Raw genomic sequence first — 24566 nt, 5'->3', positions numbered from 1 at the left:
AAGTATTCAGACCCCCTTAAATTTTTCACTCGTTATATTGCAGCCATTTGCTAAAATCATTTGTTCATTTTTTTTTCCTCATTATTGTACGCACAGCACTCCATATTGACAGAAAAACACAGAATTGCTGACATTTTTGCACAATTATTAAAAAAGAAAAACTGAAATATCACATGGTCCTAAGTATTCAGACCCTTTGCTCAGTATTTAGTAGAAGCACCCTTTTGATCTAATACAGCCATGAGTCTTTTTGGGAAAGATGCAACAAGTTTTTCACACCTGGATTTGGGTATCCTCTGCCATTCCTCCTTGCAGATCCTCTCCAGTTCTGTCAGGTTGGATGGTAAACGTTGGTGGACAGCCATTTTCAGGTCTCTCCAGAGATGCTCAATTGGGTTTAAGTCAGGGCTCTGGCTGGGCCATTCAAGAACAGTCACGGAGTTGTTGTGAAGCCACTCCTTCGTTATTTTAGCTGTGTGTTTAGGGTCATTGTCTTGTTGGAAGGTGAACCTTCGGCCCAGTCTGAGGTCCAGAGCACTCTGGAGAAGGTTTTCGTCCAGGATATCCCTGTACTTGGCCGCATTCATCTTTCCCTCGATTGCAACCAGTTGTCCTGTCCCTGCAGCTGAAAAACACCCTCACAGCATGATGCTGCCACCACCATGCTTCACTGTTGAGACTGTATTGGACAGGTGATGAGCAGTGCCTGGTTTTCTCCACACATACCGCTTAGAATTAAGGCCAAAAAGTTCTATCTTGGTCTCATCAGACCAGAGAATCTTATTTATCACCATCTTGGAGTCCTTCAGGTGTGCTTTCATGTGTCTTGCACTGAGGAGAGGCTTCAGTCGGGCCACTCTGCCATAAAGCCCCGACTGGTGGATGGCTGCAGTGATGGTTGACTTACTACAACTTTCTCCCATCTCCCGACTGCATCTCTGGAGCTCAGCCACAGTGATCTTTGGGTTCTTCTTTACCTTTCTCACCAAGGCTCTTCTCCCCCGATAGCTCAGTTTGGCCGGACGGCCAGCTCTAGGAAGGGTTCTGGTCGTCCCAAACGTCTTCCATTTAAGGATTATGGAGGCCACTGTGCTCTTAGGAACCTTAAGTGCAGCAGACATTTTTTTGTAACCTTGGCCAGATCTGTGCCTTGCCACAATTCTATCTCTGATCTCTTCAGGCAGTTCCTTTGACCTCATGATTCTCATTTGCTCTGACATGCACTGTGAGCTGTAAGGTCTTATATAGACAGGTGTGTGGCTTTCCTAATCAAGTCCAATCAGTATAATCAAACACAGCTGGACTCAAATGAAGGTGTAGAACCATCTCAAGGATGATCAGAAGAAATGGACAGCACCTGAGTTAAATATATGAGTGTCACAGCAAAGGGTCTGAATACTTAGGACCATGTGATATTTCAGTTTTTCTTTTTTAATAAATGTGCAAAAATGTCAACAATTCTGTGTTTTTCTGTCAATATGGGGTGCTGTGTGTACAATAATGAGGAAAAAAAAATGAACTTAAATGATTTTAGCAAATGGCTGCAATATAACAAAGAGTGAAAAATGTAAGGGGGTCTGAATACTTTCCATACCCACTGTATTGTTCAGTCTGCTGTGACTATGACAGGTATGCATGAGCTTTTTATGGAGCTGCAGTTGAATGAAGTGTTCTTGTGGCTAACCACCAGACTCCTACCAAAAGTAGGGCATAGTTAGTCCCTAACATTGTCTCACACTATCACGCCATTTAAAGTGCCATGCCCGATTAGATTATGGTATTTCTGAATGATGTCTTACATTGTGTGACAACACAAGTGCACTTCTTTATGAGTGGCTGAGGACACACTTCCACTATAGCTTCAATCCTGTGAGAAAAATATATTTTCATGCTTTTAAGGGCCCTTCTAAAAATCAGGCAGTGATAAAGCATAATGTAATATTTGATGTTTAGATGTAGCTTCCAATAAAAAGGTTTGGGGTCAATAATATATAATTAATATTATTTAGCAAGGACGCATTCAATTGATCACAAGTGACAGTAAAGACATTTTTTACTGTTACAAAAGATTTCTATTTCAAATAAATGCTGTTCTTTTGAACTTTCTATTCATCAAAGAATCCTGAGAAAAATACTGAACATGTGCATTAGAGAAAAAAAGAGTTAATTATACTTTAAAGATTTGAGTGTAGTCCAAATAGACTTTTCTGTCCGTACAAGTCAAGCATACTTAAATTAAATTTTAACCCTCTATGGGACATCATTTATAAATGGCACAAAGAAAATTGCATGTAAAATACAATAATAATATTCAACCCCCCAAAAATTTATTTTAGTATAATAATAGGACATCCCCTTCAACCAATAAAATTAAAATCTATGTGCAATGGGTTTGACATTTTTGGCAACAAGTAGGTGAAGGAGACATTGGGCCTTTTCAAATACCCACACTTCTTTGCACTTGACCACTTGTCTACTTACCTGACGTATTTCCTGTATCTTGCCAAAGTGTTCAAGTAGGTGTGAAAATTGCAAGTGTGTGTAGAACTTTTGATTACCCGATGGGACACAATTGTAGTGTTGCAAAAATGTGAAACTATAGGTTTAGTGTGCATTAGGGCACTGCACTTTGGTATTTTTTAGACATGGGACAGTCTGGCACATGCACGCGCTCTCTAGTGGCAAGTGTGGGTATGCTGTCAAGGCTTCATTGTGAGTTCATTTTAGACTAGGAAATGCATATAAATTCCATTAAAAAATATATATAATTGTACATCCATTTTGGTCACTTTAATGAACATTTTGTAATATCAATAACTGAAGGACCAAAAAATCTGTGTGTCATGCATAAATGACAAAGTCATTTTAGGGGATACATATTTTCTGTGTATCTGCACTATTGTTCTGTACTGGCATGCAATATAATAGCCTTTTTGCCTGTGTTTTAGGTTAATGTTAGTATGTTTTATAGAAGACAGAGAGGAAAAGCTGAACGAGGGAGAGGGGGAGAGAGAGAGAGAGGGAGAGACCACCTATTCAATTCGTGTCCAGCAGACCAGGTGACATGGGGGATGGGGGAGACCACCCTCAAATGGCTTCTATCCAATAAAAGGGGTGGCCTTATCTGGCCTTATCTCTGAACCAGTTTTCTCTTAACTTCTATAAACCTTATTTCCTTTTATTTTACCTATCTGGATATGAGATATCTGTACCACTCACTTTGAGACATTTCAAATGACACCAAAAACATAACAGTCAATGATAAACATTCACATTAAACCATGTTCTTGTGTGAGCTCTTAGTGAGAGGAAGTCAGGCCGTGTGGGGGAGGTCGAATGTTAATTAGCCAGCAGGGCCCTTTTGTCTCATAGACAAAGCCTCAACCAGTATTTTCAGTCTTACAGATTTCCCTCCTTGATCCCGTGGGTCACATTCTGATGAACACTTACGGGGTCACAGTAAGACGTTTGTTATAATCCTTGAAGATGTAGCACAAAAACTGTCTTTGCAATGTTGGCATCTGTAGAAGCTCAGTGGGCTGTGTTCATCTGCAGAACACCTGTTCTCACCAGGTGTATAGCTTGAGTCCAGCAGGTGGATGAATGCGTTCAGGTTCTCTTCCTGTAATCCTATGATGTGAGCAAAGTTCATAGAGTCAATCTGGACCTTTTGTGACTTGTTCAGTTGACGTGTCATTCCTTCATGGAGAAACTTCCGCTTCCCTGGCACCTTTCCCACGATGATGATCTGACCCTTCTTGACCAACCCTGTCACCTCCAGCGGTACGGTGGTCTGGGCAGACCTCAGTGGATGAAGGGGTTCTCCTTTGATCCACACTGCTTTGTGTGAGACACCTGAAAAGCATCATAAATGTCCGCTTCACGATTGAGCACATATGAACTTACAGTCGTGAGGAAATGCATAGGAACGCATAATGCAATAAAGCAAAATGTTCAATGTAAAATACCATGTTCATGTCAGCAAATGTGAGTGGTACATTTGGTCTCATTAATTACCTGATTTTTAATTACCACACCAATAGTACTCCTACAGAGGGTCAAGGAAGGACAAAGGAAGATCTTACAAGCTCTTACCCTGTTTCTAGAAACATTTAAATAAATGGCATTCTAACAAAACAACCAGTGCTGGGTTAAAGCAACATTTCATGAAGAGTGTCAGCAAAATTTTAGTGTAACCAAACATAGAGATTCAATTGAATTGATGTCCAAAAACATTGTTGCAAGTAAAATGGACAATATACAAATATGCAGAAATCAAAATAAGTTTCAGAAATGTTTTTCTGAACTACTCAAAGGAAATGCAGGAATCAAAATAAGTTTCAGAAATTAAAATCAAAATAAGTTTCAGAAATGTTTGTCTGAATTATTCAAAGGAAATGCAGAAATCAAAATAAGTTGCAGAAATGTTTGTCTGAATTACTCAAAGGAAAAAAATGCAGAAATCTAAATAAGTTTCAGAAATGCAGTAAGAGGTCGGTGTAAACCAAATAATCAAATAAATGGTAGGATCAATGGTTTTGTGTGTTTGTGTGAGAGTATTTTTTAGAATGTCAGAGTGTGTTTTTGTCTGTGAGAAAGGGTGTGTTTGTGTTTATCTGTGTCTGTGACAGAGAGTGTTTGTGTGTGTGTGTGAGTGTGTTTGTATTGATCTGGCTAAGTCACAGTCAATGACAGAGTTGAATTGTAAATTTTGTAATTGATTGAAGTGGTCACACTTCAGATTTATCCATTTTAATTATGTTTCTGTTATTAGTAGGTATGTTGAGAAATCAGGGGCCCTCTGATTTTCCTTAGAATTTGCCTTGATTTGTGACTGTAGCCATTCAGTTGTCCATGTGTGTTACATTAGTTGGCAGTTTGTTATGAATAGCGTATGCTATTCTCTGTGTCTCTGTTAGACCAAGATCATGAGATCAGCTCCATCCTGTGTGTGAAGCTATCTGGATCTGTTAGTGTGAAGATGACACATCTTCGTATGACGTGTAGTGTTCAGCCTGGATAGACTCTATCTACCCCAGGTGATGATGCTGTGAGGGTATAGTGATGAAGGTGTGTGTTCAGTGTTCATGTCTAGGAGATGGGTGGAATCTAATCTATAACAATTGTGTTGCAAATTTCGATCCAGTTCTAAACTGGAAGGCCATATTTATGCAGTAATGTAATAGTGTGACGTGTGAAAAGGCATTTTGTAATGTCTTTTCACCCATCTCCCGAGTCTCAGGTTGTGTTCTAACAATTCTGCTGTCCTGGATTTGCTCCAGGTGGGCTCCTGCCCCTCCTGGCATCCGTCTTCCGAGGAATTTGCAGAAGTAAGCCTGAGACAGAAAACAGAGGAGAGCGAACCAGATAATTCCAATATTTCAAAAACATTAAATTCAGACGTGTGGAATTCTTTTACTTGTTCCATGATTATGTCAGTTGCAATTTTAATTCCAGATGTCACATGAAACCGAGTTTCATCGACCAAGTCTGAATTGTTGCTGTTGTTTCAGTGTGTTGTGACACCTGAAGCTGCTTTTTCAGTTCAGCCTTCAGTCTGCTGCATGTGCAATGCTCATTGCTTTCTCTCATTACAGCCAGATCTGTGGGTTGTCTGGTTAGCATTTGCTGTATGATGTCGTTCACACATTTTAGTTAGTGCAGATATTTTTCGACCTGCAAAAAACTGTGGTATTTCTGTCTGCTGTTTAGCATTTCACACCCTCCTCGTAAATTGACTTCATTTCACCCTCCTTGTAAATTTACTTCTCTGATTAGATTACATTTTAGTTGTTGCAAAATTTAGTTTTGCTATTCCCTGTGCCACAATTCTAGCCGTGTTTTCTAACGGTGAAAAATAAAGGCATACCCCTCCCCTTTTGGCACTGGGTAGCACACAAATGAAATTCTTTTTCAGAAATTCAATTTTATTGACGAAAGTCACACTTCTCCAATTATTGTCCTGCTCGGCGAGTGTAATATAATGTTTATTATAATTCAAGTTATAATATAATTATATTCTTTAACAATACAAGTCAGATTATATTGTTTCTGGTCTCTGAAGAGTCTCTGGAACAACTTAACGCATGGTCAAATCTCTACTACAAGTTCTCATGTCAATACATTTGAATATGAAAAGGCTTTTTGGCTCAGGACTGATAAGATGTACATTCGCTGTTTCTCTTTTTTCTTTGCTAGGTTACAAATACCTTTTCTTCTCGTTTAGTCTTTTTAAATGGCCATTTTAACGTTTGATTATTCTATTTACCATTACTTTATATTTTTCCGTTTATAGATCAGGAAACTATATCGCTTTGCAGTCCTTCTCTCGAGGTTGCACGATCACAATCTCGCCAGTCTGATTTATCAGAACAGAGGTAATTGGCTAAATATCTGAGATTTGCCGTATTCACACGTACAAAATAACAAGACACTTACATAGCCCCCTTGAATGCCACCTCAGGAACTTAATTAAACTGTTTCACTTTAGTAGAGGTCATGACCACCATAAAAAGACGTTAGTCGATCAACTTACTTTTCTTAAAATGGCTTTAGTTTAGTCAAGCCCGTGGTATATCCACGTACACTTATTTAAAGGAACATTAAATTAGAACAGAGGTTATGGGCGCACCCGAATCCAGGTTGATCAAACAGCATTTGCTGATTCCAGACGGAAATAACTCGACCCCCTCATTCAAGTACACTTGAATCTGATATCAGTATTAGTCGTCACTAATGTCTAGCGCAGGCTTGTGGAAATATACGAATCCGGTAATCTATTTTGGAAAATAATTGCAGAGCAATCCAGAATGAGTTCAAACGTGACAATATTTCGTTCTCTGAAGCCTTAAATATGAAAAGGTTTTTGTTTCAGGATTACTGAGATGCGTTCGCTGTTTCTGATTTTCAAATTCATTGTGAATCACATTATAGCCACCAAATTTAGCATAGACACAAGTGTTTAATTCAGTTTACACAGGACACATGGCCTAGAATACAACATCTACAACCTTTACCTAAGTGTTCCAAATACACTCACAGCAAAGCAATAGAATACAACATCTATATCACCTTTGCTTAAGTGTTTCAAATACACTTACAGTAAAGCAATCCTGTGTTTAAAGAATAAACTTTAAATTAGCCTATGTGCATGTTGTAGCACAAACGACCAAATTGTGTTCTATGTGCACGATGTGTTAAGCACAATTTCAAATTTGAAAATTCACAGAATTATTGCATAATTTTTAATCCCATCGGTGTTAAAGTTTAAGCTTTTAAATGCAATATAGAGTTTGTCAAGATTAGTTTAGGTTTAGTATAGGATATTAATGTTTTCAATGTGGCTTTTGGGCCTACCAGTCAGCCAGTGACACAAAAGGGTTAAGCGTTTTGGACGCAGCATGGCTTTAGCATTTAGCATTAGCCTTGAGCGTTTTGAAAGCAACATGGACAATAGCATTTAGCATTAGCCTTGGATGCAGCATGGCTTAGCATTGACAATAGCATTTAGCATTATCCTTGATATTTTTAGTTCTAGCCTGTAAATCATATCATCCTGTTTTCCCAAAATTTGCTTTTCATAAACAATGCATCGATTTGCCTTTTTATTTATAAAATCACGTGTTTTCCGATTGTTTACAAACTTAGATTTTTCTTTCTCTGTTTCCTGCTAGTTTGCTCATTCTCTTCACGTGTTGCTGATTTGTTTTAACAAGCCCCAATGGCCGGAAAACATGCGGCTGATTTTAAAACTTTTTTTTAAACTTTGCTTTTTCAGCTCTTCATCGAGTTATTAATTATTTGGAAGATGTTATTCTCACTTTAGGTTTCGTTTCTTGTTGCTTAGGCAAAACAAGGAGATCTTTAAAATCTAATACACAAGGTTTTTCATTCTTCATCTGGCTGCCGCATCACGTTTCTAAACAAAGGGCTTTAATTCCGACCCGTAAACAATGCAAACATTTCTTCAACACTTCTATAAAGGGCAGAAAAAGTTTACTTACCATAGCGGCAGAAGAAAGAGAAGATGTTCAAACCTGCTGCTGATTTTAGAATCCCAAATACTTGCTGGAAAGGACGTTTGTCGTGAAACTGTTTTGATCTGTTTTGAGATCACGTCGAGGTCACCATTTTGTAAGGCCCCGATATATTGGTCCAACGCCGGTTCGCCAATACACAGGGAAGGTTATCACGTGTTCTGTCCTCACTCATGCAAAGTATTGGTCGGTTAAATTTGCAGTACATTACTTTGCAGTACATTTGTATTTCCTCGTTATTTCATCTGACTCCATAAATGAAAGGTTTTAATAATATCTGTGCCTCACTAAAAGTGAGCGAATGTTTGACTATTCCTTTTCACCATGTCAAAATCAGTTAGAATAATCACATGTAACAATTTAATATTTCAGATATCAGAGATCAATTCCACAATCAATTCAAATATCTAGAACATGGTTATACACTTGCGTAGGCAGCTCGAAGATGCACGGTCAGACGAGTGAGGTGAAATCCCAGTGAAGATGAGACGTCCAGACAAAACTGCAACGGTGAATCTCCCAAACGAAGACACAGGCTGGAAACACGGGGAACCGAAAAGGAACAGGAACAGTACTGGGAACATCCACAAACAACGATCTGACAAACACAAGACGCACGAGGTGAGTATAAATAGGCACTGGAAATGCGAATCACCTATCGCTGATTCTCCCGGAGGATAATCAGCGACCACGCCCACACACCTGCACACACACACATAAACACAAAGGAAGAGTCAATAAATTCATCAACCGTGACACTTATCTCTGAACCAGTTTTCTTTTAACTTCTATAAACCTTATTTCCTTTTATTTTACCTATCTGGATATGAGATATCTGTACCACTCACTTTCAGACATTTCAAATGACACCAAAAACATAATTCAATGATAAACATTCACATTAAACCATGTTCTTGTGTGAGCTCTTAGTTGTTTCTGAGAGGAAGTGAGGTTGTATGGGGGAGGTCGAATGTTAATTAGCATCAGGGCCCTTTTGTCTCAACCAGTATTTTCAGTCTTACACATGGTACACTTTTACTATAATAAAACCACGGTTTGCCAGCAGTGCATAAGAAAATAAATATGCATGTTCAGATATTCATACAACAAAATATTCTAGGGGCCATGAAAGTTTTGTGAAAATGATCAAATATGCTGGTGTTGGCTGGCAAAAAAAATAAATAAAATTGAGTGGGTTAGTCCCACACTTCACTTCATGGATGCCACCGGGAAATCCCAACATGACCCTTGAATGGTATCTGGACTCTGTGTTGAGATGGTGTGGCTCACCGTACATGGTCAGCACCATTCAGTCAATCCATGATCCTCTACCAGAGCCTCGTCCCAACATAGCCGCCGTTCCAGGGCCGCCGTTTCAGAGCTTCGTCCCAACATGGCCGCCACCACGCCTAAGCCCGTTCTCGTGAGAGAAACCCCAGAGACTGTTCGTTTCCTTGAGTTAGCTCTGGTGAATGAAGCGCTGACTATCGTGGCCATGGCCATGTTGTGTGTGTGGGCTGCACACACATCGGCCTCAGCAAAAATGGCCGCCGCCATGCCCGAGACAGAGTCTTTGGCCAAGATGACCACCACCGTGCCTGAGAATTCAAAAGGCCATCTCCGCCCTGGCCCCCTGAGCTGCCGGAACCCACCCTGGCCCCCTGAGCTGCCGGCTCCGCCCTGGTCCCCTGAAGGGCCGTCTCTACCCTGGTCCCCTGAGCTGCCGACTTCGCCCTGGTCCCCTGAGCTGCCGACTTCGCCCTGGTCCCCTGAGCTGCCGGCTCCGCCCTGGTCCCCTGAGCTGCCGACTTCGCCCTGGTCCCCTGAGCTGCCGGCTCCGCCCTGGCCCCCTGAGTTGCTGGTGCCGCCCTGGTCCCCTGAAGGGCCGTCTCTGCCCTGGCCCCCTGAGCTGCCGACTTCGCCCTGGTCCCCTGAGCTGCCGGCTCCGCCCTGGTCCCCTGAACTGCCGACCTCGCCCTGGTCCCCTGAGCTGCCGGCTCCGCCCTGGTCCCCTGAGCTGCCGGCTCCACCCTGGTCCCCTGAGCTGTCGGCTCCACCCTGGTCCCCTGAGCTGCCGGCTCCACCCTGGCCCCCTGAGTTGCTGGTGCCGCCCTGGTCCCCTGAAGGGCCGTCTCCGCCCTGGCCCCCTGAGCTGCCGACCTCGCCCTGGTCCCCTGAGCTGCCGGCTCCGCCCTGGTCCCCTGAGCTGCCGACCTCGCCCTGGTCCCCTGAGCTGCCGGCTCCGCCCTGGTCCCCTGAGCTGCCGACTTCGCCCTGGTCCCCTGAGCTGCCGGCTCCGCCCTGGTCCCCTGAGCTGCCGGCTCCACCCTGGTCCCCTGAGTTGCTGGTGCCGCCCTGGTCCCCTGAAGGGCCGTCTCCGCCCTGGCCCCCTGAGCTGCCGACCTCGCCCTGGTCCCCTGAGCTGCCGACCTCGCCCTGGTCCCCTGAGCTGCCGGCTCCGCCCTGGTCCCCTGAGCTGCCGACTTCGCCCTGGTCCCCTGAGCTGCCGGCTCCGCCCTGGTCCCCTGAGCTGCCGGCTCCACCCTGGTCCCCTGAGCTGCTGGTGCCGCCCTGGTCGCTGCCTATTCACCCTAAACCGCCCATTGTCAGCCTCCAAGGCACCCACCCCTTGGGTTTTCTTTTGCTCCCCGCCCTCCCTTTCTCCCTCCCTCCTCAGTTGGACTGTCTGTGTACGGCGCAAGGACGCACCTTTTGAGGAGGGGTGTACTGTCAGGGTTGTTTTTGATCTGTTTCCCTGTTTTGTTCATGTCTGAGTTTCACATTTTCCTTTGTTCAGTTTCCTGCCTTTGTTCAGTTTCCATGGTTACCGTCATTATTAGTTCATTGGTTTCTGCTGTGTGTCATTTATTAGCTCGTTTCAGTTTTATTTAAGCCTCACCCTTGCCTTCACTCTTTGTCCAGTTATGTTGAGATGTGTTTGCACTGCCTGTTTGCTTGCTTTTTAGTAAGAATTAAACTTATTAGTGCTTTGTGAGAACCTTAGTCTTCTGTCTTCAGCTTCCCTGCATGCCACATTATACTCTGCAACCGCATTGCCCCACCTAACCATTTCATGGTTTTGAGAGAGAAACAAAGCAAACTTAAGTATGACTGAGTACCTGCAAAACCAGCTACAAAATCAGGCCATCTAACATGAATGTGGGAATTTAGACCCACAATTGAGGGTGAATAACACTTCCCACCATCACACACTCAGCGTCAGTCATTTAGTTCCGGCACAAAACTCCCCCTAATACATCCTTAACTTATCTGAAAAAACAATACTCAAATGCTGACAGAACAAAAGCATTAAATGACAATTATGTAACCAAAACAATTAAAGATGGTAATGATTTCATGGTGTTGGTAATAAAAATATTTGCATTCATTATTTTCAATTAATTAATTACTGGATTTTGGAAACCCTATCATTCATTGATCAGTAACACAGTATATGGTGGTTGAATTTAAGTGAAGTTTAAATCAAAGTAAATATGCACAAAATATAAGTAGGTTATGCCAATTTCAATGGATACTGGTAAGTAGGATTCATTAAGATGCAAAAGACCTGAATAACTGAAGACAAAATGTGGCCAGCTGGGAGATCTTCAACTCAACAGCTCAAAACCACACAAGCCATTTCCTTTGTAATGTCTTTCTCACAGTCACTGATACATTCAAATATCTGATAACATCAGAGCATCTGTAAATCAACTTGAATCCAGCTGATGCATCACAAAATAGTTTAAAAACAGTACATCTCTTCTGAAACTGGTTCAAATGAAATTATGACAGCTACCTGCCCTGCATTTCAAGAGACAATGGACAATAGCCTTTAAAGTGGCTAAAAATAAATGTGTGTCAGAGTGAGCTGTTTGTCAAATGTTGCTTTTTAGTTGTCGGGTTGTTGAAGGTTTGAAAGGTGTGAAAACGCTTTGCAGATCAAGTTCACACAAAATAATCACTTACTCACCCTTCATGTCGTTCCACTACCTCACTGTGTGGCGTTCTTACTTCTATGAAACACTAAACAAGCTAATTTATTTCCTATCATGTTGGATGAATTGAGTACATTGGCATTTTATTGTGACCAGGGTTGGAACAGAGAGCCATTTCTTATTCAGATCCATTTTCATTATAATAAATACAAAAATAATGAAACCCCAATGACGGTTGCTTTAACGATTCTCGTGCATGAAGTGTTCCAAATTCCATACAAAAATACAGGTTCTTTTATAGTCAGTCAAACAAAGTACATGCAGTGTATAGTCCGATTACAAAAAAAATATGTATATCTTTATTCTTTGAGGTTGCAGTGGCATAAATGAGTCACAAGGGGGTCCATTTCATTCTGGTTTTTCATTTCATGATTGGGTTTCCCAGTCATTTTTCAGATTTTCAGAGTTTGAATGACGTGGGATTTATGCCTCTGCCATTTCCTAAACATTAAGATGATGTTTTGAAAAAAGCAGTTGCATTTTAGGCATACACTGTAAAAAATGTGCTGTAGTTATGCAGCTGTTTGCCAGTAACTTACTGTAGATTTAAATTTATGTTATTTACTGGCAACAGTTTGTTCAAAGTTAAATGAGCATTAAACATTAACAAGTCTTTGTCTTTACAGAATAAAATTATAAAATAACAATCTAATGCAAAGCATTCTGGGAACCAGAAATCTTCATCAACCTTTTTCTGTTTTTTTCCTTCAGATTTTGGTTCCCAGAATGCTTTGCATGAGGCTGTTATTTTAACATTTAATTTATTCATTCATTTAATTTTGAACAAATTGTTGCCAGTAAATAACATCAATTTAAATCTACAGTAAGTTACTGGCAAGTAGCTGCCAGTAATACTGTAATTTCTACAGATTTTTCTAACAGTGTAGAACATGCAGTAGCCTAGACAAGTTTGTATTTGCCACAAATGAACGGCAAATAATTTGATTTTGACATGTGTTTTGTACATATTCCATGGTAGTACCATAGTATTCTTGGATTATGATGGCACATTTAATTTCAGTGCCATGGTATAACTATCTAATACCATGAGTGAACCATGGCATAAACATATATGTGACCCTGGACCACAAAACCAGTCACATGGGTATTTTTTGGGGAAATTGAGCTTCATATATCATCTGAAAGCTGAATAAATAAACTTTCCATTGATGTATGATTTGTTAGGATATGACAATATTGGGCCAAGATACAACTATTTGAAAATCTGGAATCTGAGGGTGCAAAAAAATCGCCTTTAAAGTTGTCCATTTATGTTTGCGATTGTGCTGCATCCACTCACACAAATAAATGTTTTATATCTTTACGGTAGGAAATTTACAAAATATCTTCATGATCATGATCTTTACTTAACCCTTTCACGCATAGTGGTCACTACAGTGGACAGCTATTCAAAAAGCATTTTTTTGCAAATGCATGGATTTTTTTGGCAAAGTTGCACATCAACCTCTACAGTGGACTCTTGTGCATCATCCTATACATTGCCGGAAATATCCACCCATTCCTTCTATCCAAGGAGACTCTTGTAGGTATAGAAAATATTGCAGCAAGCAATATCTAATGAGTCCTATCACAGTTAAATTTTAAAAGTTTTGATTTTAGATTGGGAGAAAATTCTGATTAATCATCTGTCCACTACAATTCATACTTATACTGTGAATGTTGTTTTTGAAAATACTTAATCTGCAGTAACTTTTTTTGACTGTAAATAAATGTATTTGTATTATTAGAATGTAATTTTCATTTACATCAAAAAAGTAATGTGATTACATAATGTATGTGACTTGTAATGCATTACTTTACTTGTTAGATCAAAAAGTAATCTGATTTCGTAATGCACGTTACTTGTAATGCGTTTCTTTACTCGTAACATCAAAAAGTAATCTGATTACGTAATGCACCTAACTTGTAATTAATTACTTTACTTGTTAGATCAAAAAGTAATCTGATTACGTAATGCATGTTGCTTGTAATGCATTACTTTACTTGTTAGATCAAAAAGTAATCTGATTACGTTATGCACATTACTTGTAATGCGTTTCTTTACTCATAACATCACAAAGTAATTTGATTACGTTATGCACATTACTTGTAATTAATTACTTTACTTGTTAGATCAAAAAGTAATCTGATTATGTAACACGTTACTTGTAATACATTACTTTACTCGTAACATTTAAAAAAAATATGATTACGTAATGCATGTCACTTGTAACGTATTACTTTACTCGTAACATCAAAAAAGTAATCTGATCAATCTAACAATCATAACTATACCTATTATAACAAGTATAATCTAACAATCATAACTGCTTTATGTATGTTACTTGTAATGCGTTACCCCCAACACTGCTAATTTCAGATAAGATTGGAAAAAAACGTATCGCAAGGTTTTCTCAGAGGAGGGCTATGCTAGAAATGTGTCCATCTTGAACATAATCAGAATGATTGAGTGGTCCACCAGACTTATGACTGGTTTTGTGATCCAGGGTCACATATAGCCTTAATTTGGGATTTAATTTTAAGTAAACATACAGCCTAACTGCTTTTAGCATTGACACTGAATTTAAAGAATGCTAATTAGATATAGTATGTATAATCAAAGTAATGTAATTTAGGGTAAATGAGTATCACACAGGAAGATGAAAAAAACACATCTTGTCCTGTTGAGGGGTGTTACTGGTCTCACTTCACAATGTCTGTGGTTTCTGGTTGAACAAATAGGTGTTTTAAACAGTGTGGCACCAAAGATCTGCAGCAAACCAGGGGAGAGTTTAATAGCATTCAGACTCTTTTGCCAAACAAGATGCTGCGAAGTATCATCCTGGTCACCCTGCTGATATCCTCAGGTAAAATCAGATCACAGATCAGTAGTTATCTTTATCAATCTATTCATCTTTCTTTCATTGCCTAGCTGAACAGTGTATACCAGTTTGGAGCAGCTTACGTTTATTTATGGACATTTGTAATGCTGGTCATGCTAAAACCAGCTCAAATGTGCCCAAAATGTACATATTTTTTAATCTAATGTTCTGTTTAACAGTAGGCTATATTAAGTGCCCACATATTGTCTTCTATTTAGTATGTGTTCAATTTATCATGCTTTTTTTTCCCCTCACAGTTTGTGCTTTTCAATGGGAAATGCACAAAGAAGAGTCTAATGGAAATGAAATAGAAGTCGGCTCTGTGAGTTTGTGTGTCATTTTGTGTTCATTTGTACATGCTTTCACCAGATTATTGTTTATCAGTAGTGGTCAAAAATGTATATTCATAGAAACTTCCTTGACCTTTTCAGTTATTTTTCAAGATTTTTTTGAGAGTTTTCCATGATTGCGTAAATAGCAAAAAACTGAAAATTAACTGATAATTGTACACATTTCAACAAAATTCACAACTTATATTAAAACAGGGAAACTACATGATCTATTTATGATGATGATGGTACCCAGACAGCAACATAGTGTTGGCCCAGATCCGGCCAACATCTGGTACATGTGGATTCCATCCGTACCCAGATGTGGGCCGGATCTGGGTCGACACTATGTTGCTGTCTGGGTATATTTTGCAAACTACCTATATAAAATGGCCAATCAAGCACAGTGTATACCTATATATATTTCAATAAGAGGTCACATCTTTGCCATATATTGTTTCGATGGTCCACTTTAGACATTCAACTAATTATAATTAACTTTGCAACTACATCTCAGCAAACTCTCATCAGAGTATTAGTAGACTGTTAGGTGTTAGGGTGCGTGTTAGTAGAATAAGTTGACAGTTTCAAAATTACTTCTAGTAAGTAGAAAGTCTGCTGGGAAACATCAGAATAAAAAGTTAGCAGATATTAAGCAGACATACTCTAACTGTTAGTTGACATGTACAGTACCAGTCAAAAGTTTGGAAACACTACTATTTTTAATGTTTTTGAAAGAAGTCTCTTATGCTCATCAAGCCTGCAGTTAAAAAAAAAAAAAAAAAAAAAACAGTAATATTATGAAATATTATTACAATTTAAAATAATGGTTCTCTTTTTTAATATATTTTAAAATGTAATTTATTTTTGTGATGCAAAGCTGAATTTTCATCAGCAAGTACTCCAGTCTTTGGTGTCTTATGATCCTTCAGAAATCATTCTAATATGATGATTTGATACTCAGTTATTATCAATGATGGAAACAGTTGTGCTGTTTAATATATTTTTTTGGAATACTTTTTTCTGGATTCATTGATGAGTAAAACGTTAACAGCATTTATTCATAAAAACAGCATTTATTCATAAAAACAGCATTTATTAAAAATAAAAACATTTCTAACAATATAAATCGTTACCATCACCTTTTATCAATTTAACGCATCCTTGTTGAATTAAAGTACTAATTTCTTTAAAAAAAAATAGTTATTGTTCCCAAACTTTTGAACGGTAGTGTATATTGTTACAAAAGATTTCTATTCTAAATAAATACAGTTCTTTTTAACTTTTTATTCATCAAATAATCCTGAAAAGAGTATCTCAGGTTATAAAAAAAATATTAAGCAGCACAACTGTTTCCAACATTGATCATAAATCAGCATATTAGAATGATTTCTGAAGGATCATAAGACACCAAAGACTGGAGTACTTGCTGATGAAAATTCAGCTTTGCATCACAAAAATAAATTACATTTTAAAGTATATTAAAAAAGAGAACCATTATTTTAAATTGTAATAATATTTCATAATATTACTGTTTTTTTTTTATTTGTTTTTTTTAACTGCAGGCTTGATGAGCATAAGAGACTTCTTTCAAAAACATTAAAAATAGTAATGTTTCCAAACTTTTGACTGGTACTGTAGTTGTGAAGTTAGTTGCAAGTTAAACTCCAAAAGTGTTTGCAAGATGCAAAGAAGCTTCACAGATGTCAAGCTAGTCATGTTAGATCTGAACTTCTAGGTTCAAACTGTCATATTTAAACTATTGACTCTAAAATCCTGTATATCGTCTTGTTAGGGTGATAATCAAACAGAACAACTCCCTGGAATGTGCTGGGCTTGCAAGTGGGCCATGAAGAAGTTGAAAGGCCAGATCTCCAACGGCGCAACTGCGGTTAGTACAAGTACTCTTTTATATGATTTCATAAAATAATGATGTTATTCAAATACAGAAACTACAAAAGATTACCGGCTTAGAGTGTGCTTGTCACTTCCCTGCAGGACGAAATTAAAAAGAAGCTGTCGATGGTCTGTGATGAGATCGGGTTCCTAAAGTCACTGTGTAGGAAGTTTGTGACGAAGTACACGGACACTCTGGTCGAAGAACTTTCAACTACTGATGATGCCAGAACCATCTGTGCTAACATTAGTGTTTGCAAGAAATAGGCATGGAGAAATGTATTAAATTGTGCACAAATTTAAAATCCTGTCATCAATTACGCACACTCATGTCGTTTTAAGACTTTTGTTCATCTTTGAAACACAAATCTGAGAGATTTCTGTCCCTTCATTGAAAGTCAAGCATGTTTGAGCATCCGTTTATCATATGTACCTTCTCGATGTTCATATGTTCATCATATAAAGCGATCGCATCTCTTCAGAAGACCCTCAATTCGCATGGATTTCTTCTACAATCTCTGTGTTAAAGTTTTGACACGTCAGTTTTGGGTTAATAGACTTTCAACGGAGGGACAGGAATCTCTCAGATTTGTGTTCCGAATATGAACAAAAGTCTTATGGGTTTGGAACGACATGAGAGTGAGACTGAATTTAATTTTTTTGGGTGAACTATAACTTTAATGGTCTATTAGATTCAAAGTAAAATTAGATTCCGAGTATTTGCTTTAGCTGGAAAAGGTAATGAAACTCTGCTGTGTACTAGAGTTAATAGCGTGATTATTGTGGTTTTGTATGTCACAGGTTTTTTTTTTTTGCATATTTGTCACATACACCCAGCTTTACTTTAGCACCAGTTTTTGCTTCTGCAATCACCTGGAAAATAAATGTGTGAAAAGCATTCATGGTTTGTGATGTCTTTGTTCTTTTCTAATTTTTGAAAATTACAAACAGAGCATGCTTGAATTTGTATTTTATTGGTCCATTAGCACCACACCACATACATTGATGTCTCACGCCCATTTCAAACTCATAATTTCTTGAATTTCACAAACTAACCACCAATAAAGACAATTTGCAGAAAGACTAAATGGAATAAAATGGGTTTGAGTCACAAGTATAAACAAACATACGTGTCCATACAAATAGTTACAATAAAAAATACATAATATTTCATACATGCTACAATTAGACAATATTTACAGACGAAAGTTTTCAAACATTCACCCATTAACAGTTAACTTTGTGCATAAACGACACTTAGCAGAGGTTATATTTAGACTGATGCGGTTCACTGCGAGGCTGCAGTGACGCTCAGCATGCATTTGGAGTCGCGAGAGAAGACGTGCACAGCTTCTGTTCTCCGTCTCCAGCTCTGCTGCAGTGCATCCTGGTCCAGCTTATTTAGACTCTGGGAGCACAAACGCAGGTCTCGGATGTGATCAGAGAGGCCGTCCAAACAAACATCGCCCAGTGGTCCTGACACCTGACAGCCTGTTGTGAAGAACCAACTTTAAACGTTAGAGGACACATACTGTAAAGCACACAATAGAAGAGGTTTGGTCGACCAACATTTTATTAGTCGGTTAGTCACAAAAAAAAGGCAATTAAAGGCTCGTTATTATGATTTATGGCTTAATATAAACGTGTGATTAGTCGGCCAATCGCTTAAATGAACGACTACTAGTCGACTGGAAAAATCTCTAGTCGAGGGCAGCCCTGCAATAAAGCCACATTTACAAACGACAGCAATCATTTTAAGTTTGTTAAGATTGTTGGTGACGTCCAGCAATTCAAACTTTATGTAAATGAGCTTCTCGAACTGTATTTCCTGAGATAATGCAAGATGCAAGATTATGATCTGACTAGATGCAGCAATAATCATTTAAAAAAATGATGCGTGGGAAACGGTGTCAAAAACTTGTCATTGTTCTGAGTGAATTTTGATATCTTGTTCATGATATGATTAGGGTTGCAAAGGGGCGGAAAGTTTCCAGTAAATTTCCATGGGAAGTTAAGCTGGGGATTTTTGGAAATATTACTAATGCAATGGCATGAACAGATATATAAATAGTAAGGCTAGCTAAACAACTGGAATGATCTTCAAAACATATTGCAGGAGGCAGAGAAAAACAGCCACATGAGGTAGCTAGCATCTGTCTTATGTGGTAAATAAAGCTATGCTAGGTTATTTAGCATCTAACTTATCAGCTTGCTATCTACTAGATAAATACATTTGTATGTGATATTTGCAGTTTAAACATTTAATAAATATATTTCCCCATAATATCATCAAATCTTACTTCACTTTGTTTAGTCCACAGGCTCAAATGTGTGCCTTCAATAGTCTTGTGCTTTGGGCTTCTGTACATGTGATGGAGGCATGCACAGTGCCAGTAGGGGGTGTGGTCTCAATAGCCATGCAGTAAGCAGTGTGCTATAGAGACCTATTTTTTTTACAGTCTATGATAGAGACCATGGGGGGGGGGGGGGGGGGGGGGGGGACAATCAAACCGTCTCCATTGACTTTGCATTGCGAGAGGCTGCCTCCTTGTCATTTCTTGAAAGCGGCTGACGCTCATAATTCATATTAAAGGTATCGACGCATTTTTCCATTTCATAACTCCTGACACAAATTAAGAAATAACTGTCACTATAAGTTTCTCAGAATACAATAGTGGTCAAATACTGAAACTTGAGTCTTATATCTTTTTAATGATGTATAGTTTGTCAAGGTATAACATTAAATCTGATAGTAACTTTGAACTAAATAAATAAAAAAACGCTTCAGTGCGGCGGCGCACTGGTTTTAAATCCCATTTGAGGTTAACCGTATTGCTTGTGTGCATGTCACCTTTTTGTGGTTTGAACCTATCACCTTTGCAGGCCACTGGCAGGTTCAAAAGCAAAATTCACAATAAAAGGACAATTTATGTGTGGCAAGCAGGGCGGGGCCGAGAGCCATGGGAACGGAGCGAGGCCGATGGCGCGAGTGCCACAAGCCTGGACTTTACGTTGTGTTTTGTGTTAGTTTAAGTGGCATTCTTCCATGAGGGGCTGCCTCTTTACTTTTGTTTTGTTGTTTGTATTAAAATTAAAGTATTAAAGTTTGTATTGTATTAAAGTTGTTTATTAAGACTAAATGGAATAAAATTGGTTTGAGTCACAAGTATAAACAAACCCACGTGTCCATACAAACAATTATAATAAAAAAATACATAATGACTTCAAGCGTGTAGCACTTAAAATTTCCAAGGATCAGCATTCTCCCCTAAAAGTGATCGGGCAGACCAAACCATTAGTCGTAGAGACTTGAAACTTTGAAGGCTGGCAGTATTCACACGTCTACAACGTAACCAAGGCTCTCTCCGATCGGCCAGACGGGGGCGCTACAGCGGTCAAAAGTACAAAATCGCTTATAGCTCCTAAACCGTTAGGCATAGGCTCAAAGTGTTGGTTTCGATCATCGTTTTTTTTGTTGAAAAACCTACTTTTGCGAACTAGCCCTTGGTTTTTGGCCCAATCAGAACCAAACCAGTGCAGCAAGATTCTCTGGAGTCTGATTGTCAATAAATATATAAAAAAAGGCTATAACTCGTGAGTGGAATGAGATATGTTCACCAAAGTTGGCACACATATGCAAGAGTTCATTCTGTGGTCACGTGAAAAAGGACGTGGCGACTGGCCACTTGGTGGCGCTATAACATGGAAAAAACGTAATGGCTATAACTACGCAACCCTAAGTATGATTGACTTGAAAATTGGCATGCTGTGTCTCTGTCCAAGGTACCAAGACTACCTTTGAGGTCATTCGCGTATCCCAAAGATAGCTATAGCAGGGCCATTTAGAAAATAGGCGTTGCCAAGTCTAACCAAAAGCCTATCATTCCTAAACGAAAGCATAAAAAGCAGCATGCAGACTTTTATGGAGATCGGCCCATAGGTGGGGCTACAACTGTTAAAAAGCTGTATTTCTAAGGCAAATCACATGAAATGACTGAAAAATGGCCCTCTTTCTGCCTGATTTGCATAGAACTTCATGAAATTTGGTGTGCACATGCGTCACATGATTCTAAATAAGCATGGAAACTTATGGACATCGGGCCACAGCTGGCGCTTTAACTGTTACAAAGGAGAAAAAAGTAAACTGCCTGTATTGGCTAGAAATGGTATTTTCCATCTATGATCTAAGTAATTACATGCTTGCTAAATACAACATAATACCTTTATACACATATGCTTAAAGGCCTTAAAGTGCTTGAACCCCATTAATTGCTGCTTCCAGCTATATTTTTATAATTAAAGTTTTATGTTAAATGTTCGCCAGTTCCCGGCTCCTCCTTCCTTTGTGAACGAACTTTGCTACATTATGCTCTCCGAGGAGACAAAATAATGGCAATCAAACCTGAATATCCCTAAAAAGCACCTGGGGAAAAGAAAATACCTTGAAGGTTGAGATGGGTCAAAGGTCGCTGGGCCTCCATTAGGGCGTTAAGGAGACTTTGAAGACCGACTGAGGTCACTGAAGGGTTGGCAGACAGGTCTAAAGACACCAGGGAAGGACAAACAGGAAGACACCTAAAAACAACCAATGATCATTATTGAGAATATATTATAAATATGTAACATTTACAATAATAATTATTATTATTGTAAAGGGGCTGAAAACTGAAATAAGGATACAAATGATGCATTGACATTTCGGTACAGTAATAGAAGAGTTGAAATATTCACCTAGCGAGCAAGAGGACGCTGTGGTCCGTAAGGCCATTTCCAGCCAGATTTAAGTGTGTGAGTGGACAGTCACCCTGGAAGCCAAACACAAACATTTAGTCAATATTATTTACATAGCTATACAATGTTACAGGAAGATAGTGCAGTGAAATGCCAATACCAATACAAAATACTCAATTTGTTCCAAACCTATATGAATTTATTTCTTTTGCTGAACACAAAAGAAGATATTTTGAAGAATATTGGTCACCTAACAGTTGATGAACACTATTGACTTCCATAGTATGTGTAAAAAATACTATGCCCATTAACCATTTGCTGTTTCTTCAAAATATCTTTCATTTTTGGGTTAATTATCCCTTTAACGCCCAACTTGTCCCTCTGTTCCAACTGTATTAGGTCTAAAATGGATTAATATAATGATTATTTGTAGCTTAAACTTAAAGTTGATTAAATTACATCAGTTTAACCCAGTATTTAGTGTCCAGTTATTTATTTACGTGGATTTGTGCATGTTTTTTTTTTTTTTTTTTTACAGCATTTGGAATGAAGACGGCATATTTGACAGCGCTAAATCGGTCTTAAACGCCATTAAATACAGAGTTTTGGATGTAAATTCATCTATAGCGTAATTCCGACTCTTTTGGCTTGCCATAAAAGAAGAAGGGTCTCAAACAAACGTGAAACACTTGAAAAGCTGCAAAACGCAGTGTAATGGTCAAAGATGTCCATCTAGCGCATATTTACATAGAAAAACTAATAAAAGCAGCAAAGCTTACTGTAAATAGTAATAGCGTCATCTCCATAAGAACTTTATGATTGGCCTTCTTACGCCAGCGTGTTCAGACCTCGTACGCGCTCATACCAGTAATCTTCATTCTTTGTTCATACATAGCATCATACCAGGAATATACTGTAATGTTACAACTTCTCATACTTACTGGTAAATTGTCAGAACTGATTTACTGGTATTTTTGAAAAGGTCCTGTTCACACTCGATCTCTTAAAGGTAATTTATCAGTAAAGACATTATGTGTGAAAAGGGCTATTATTATCAATGTTGAAAAAGATTGAGCTGCTTAGTATTTGTGGAAACCTTTATACATTTTTGAAAAACTTGTAAAAACTTGTAAAACTCCAAAAAAAAGGAGTCAGTGTACCTGTGTAAGGAGTTTAGTAAAGATCTCCATGGCAGGCTGGTCGGATGGACCTCTACAGACCGCAGAAAGCTGAAGGTGCGTAAGAAACTGCATCGGTAAAGTCTTCAACACAAGCTCAAATCCAGTGGAGCCCAGTGCATTATGGGAGAGGCACACCGACCGCATATTCCCGGTGTCTGGAGAGCACAATACAGCATTACAGAAACAACATAAAACTACTTTGCTTTCATTTGGTTGTCAAACAGAGGTCTAACCACTTCAGATCAGATGTTTCTGACAGTGCACTTACTGGCCATGGCATTGGCTAATAGGAGACGGTGTTGCTGGAGGAAACGTGCAGAGAGGCCACAGGCTTGCAGGGAAAGAGTGGAGAGCAGGGGACAAGCAGACAGAAGACTTGCTAGTGCTTGTGTCCAGCCATCACCCAGAGGATTCATGCTTAAATTCAACTCCTCTAGACACTACAGAGACAAAAATGTGATTAGAAAAAGTAAAATGAATAAATAAAAAGAAAATTATGAAAAACCAAAACTATGTATCAATGTATGTATCAATACCCTAATGGATACACTTTATTTTGACCGCCCACTTCAGACATTCTACTAACTACAAGTAACTTTGCAACTACATGTCAACTAGCTTGCATTGATTTGCTACTACAAGTCACTAACTCTCATTGGAGTATTAGAAGACTGTTAGGTTAGGTGTTAGTAGAATAAGTTGAATTGTAGTTGCAAAGTCACTTATAGTCAGTAGAATGTCTTTTGGGGAGCATCAAAATAAAGCATTAGCAGATATTAAGCAGACAATTTACTACTATTCTAATGACTGCTAGTTGACATGTAGTTGTGAAGTTAGCAGAATGTCTAAAGTGGATTGAAATAAAGTGTTACAATATAAATTTTACAATCATCTGATACCATCTCTTGAACTCTTGAAAGAAGGAAATGATCAACACGTACTCTATATATTCTATATTCTGTAAATTCATGAAGTGTGAATTTCACACATCTGTTCTTGTAGACTTCACCATAAACACTTCCCACACAAAACCACAAAACCAATGACGCATCTTCCTGTTCAATGACTTTCTGATAAAAAGTGGTTTGATATGTCTGGATATGGTTTCATAACTGATTTTTGTTTTTTCAACATGTGAACAAAGAGAATAATGACACAATTGTCTTCTGTAGAGCTGCTTTATAGCTGAATTTAACTCTTTTCATAATGGTCACTGAACAGTTAATGAACTGAATCAACACTGAACTGACATAAGCTGAATAACGACACTATTGACTTTGTAGAGTAGCTTTACAGCAGAATTTGAACTCCTCTCATATTTGATACGGTTTGCATCATTGATCGTCATTGTCCTGTTTTCTACTGTGAAGCTGCTTTGAAATAAATTGTATAAAGCTTTAGATAAATAAAGGTGACTTGACTTTAAATTGTATAAAGATCACACAATTAATATTTTAGCCATAGAAACACCTTCCCTCAACTGACTATAAATGTTCCATGATTTCATTATTTT

At 38.7% G+C, this 24566-nt stretch overlaps 2 protein-coding genes across 2 annotated transcripts in view; one reads left to right on the top strand and one right to left on the bottom strand.

Annotated features, from left to right (window-relative positions):
- Positions 1-14715: 14715 nt before the first annotated feature.
- On the top strand, positions 14716-18039 carry LOC311281289 (uncharacterized protein). The gene is made up of 4 exons (XM_084394119.1): positions 14716-14901; positions 15174-15238; positions 17041-17136; positions 17244-18039. Exons 1-4 carry the CDS (start codon positions 14859-14861, stop codon positions 17406-17408), a joined length of 369 nt encoding a protein of 122 aa, XP_084250245.1. The 5' UTR covers positions 14716-14858; the 3' UTR covers positions 17409-18039.
- Positions 18040-18099: 60 nt separating this feature from the next.
- The window catches only part of tonsl (tonsoku-like, DNA repair protein), a 31128-nt gene continuing 24661 nt past the window's right edge, over positions 18100-24566 (bottom strand). The window contains exons 24-28 of the mRNA XM_084394089.1: positions 23322-23493; positions 23033-23208; positions 21873-21946; positions 21583-21716; positions 18100-18632 (exon numbers count right to left, since the gene is read on the bottom strand). Of these exons, the coding sequence (XP_084250215.1) occupies positions 18430-18632; positions 21583-21716; positions 21873-21946; positions 23033-23208; positions 23322-23493 (759 nt within the window). The 3' untranslated portion in view covers positions 18100-18429. The remainder of the gene's footprint in view (positions 18633-21582; positions 21717-21872; positions 21947-23032; positions 23209-23321; positions 23494-24566) is intronic.

Source organism: Rutilus rutilus (genome assembly GCF_951802725.1).
Source record: "Rutilus rutilus genome assembly, chromosome: 21".
Taxonomy (NCBI): domain Eukaryota; kingdom Metazoa; phylum Chordata; class Actinopteri; order Cypriniformes; family Leuciscidae; genus Rutilus; species Rutilus rutilus.
This window is presented reverse-complemented; position numbering and strand designations above follow the sequence as displayed.

Coding starts and splice junctions, on each gene's coding strand:
- LOC311281289 (XM_084394119.1), top strand. CDS start 14,859: ATGCTGCGAAGTATCATCCTGGTCACCCTGCTGATATCCTCAG. Junction 14,902..15,173: donor CACCCTGCTGATATCCTCAG/GTAAAATCAGAT, acceptor TTCCCCTCACAG/TTTGTGCTTTTCAATGGGAA. Junction 15,239..17,040: donor ATGAAATAGAAGTCGGCTCT/GTGAGTTTGTGT, acceptor TCGTCTTGTTAG/GGTGATAATCAAACAGAACA.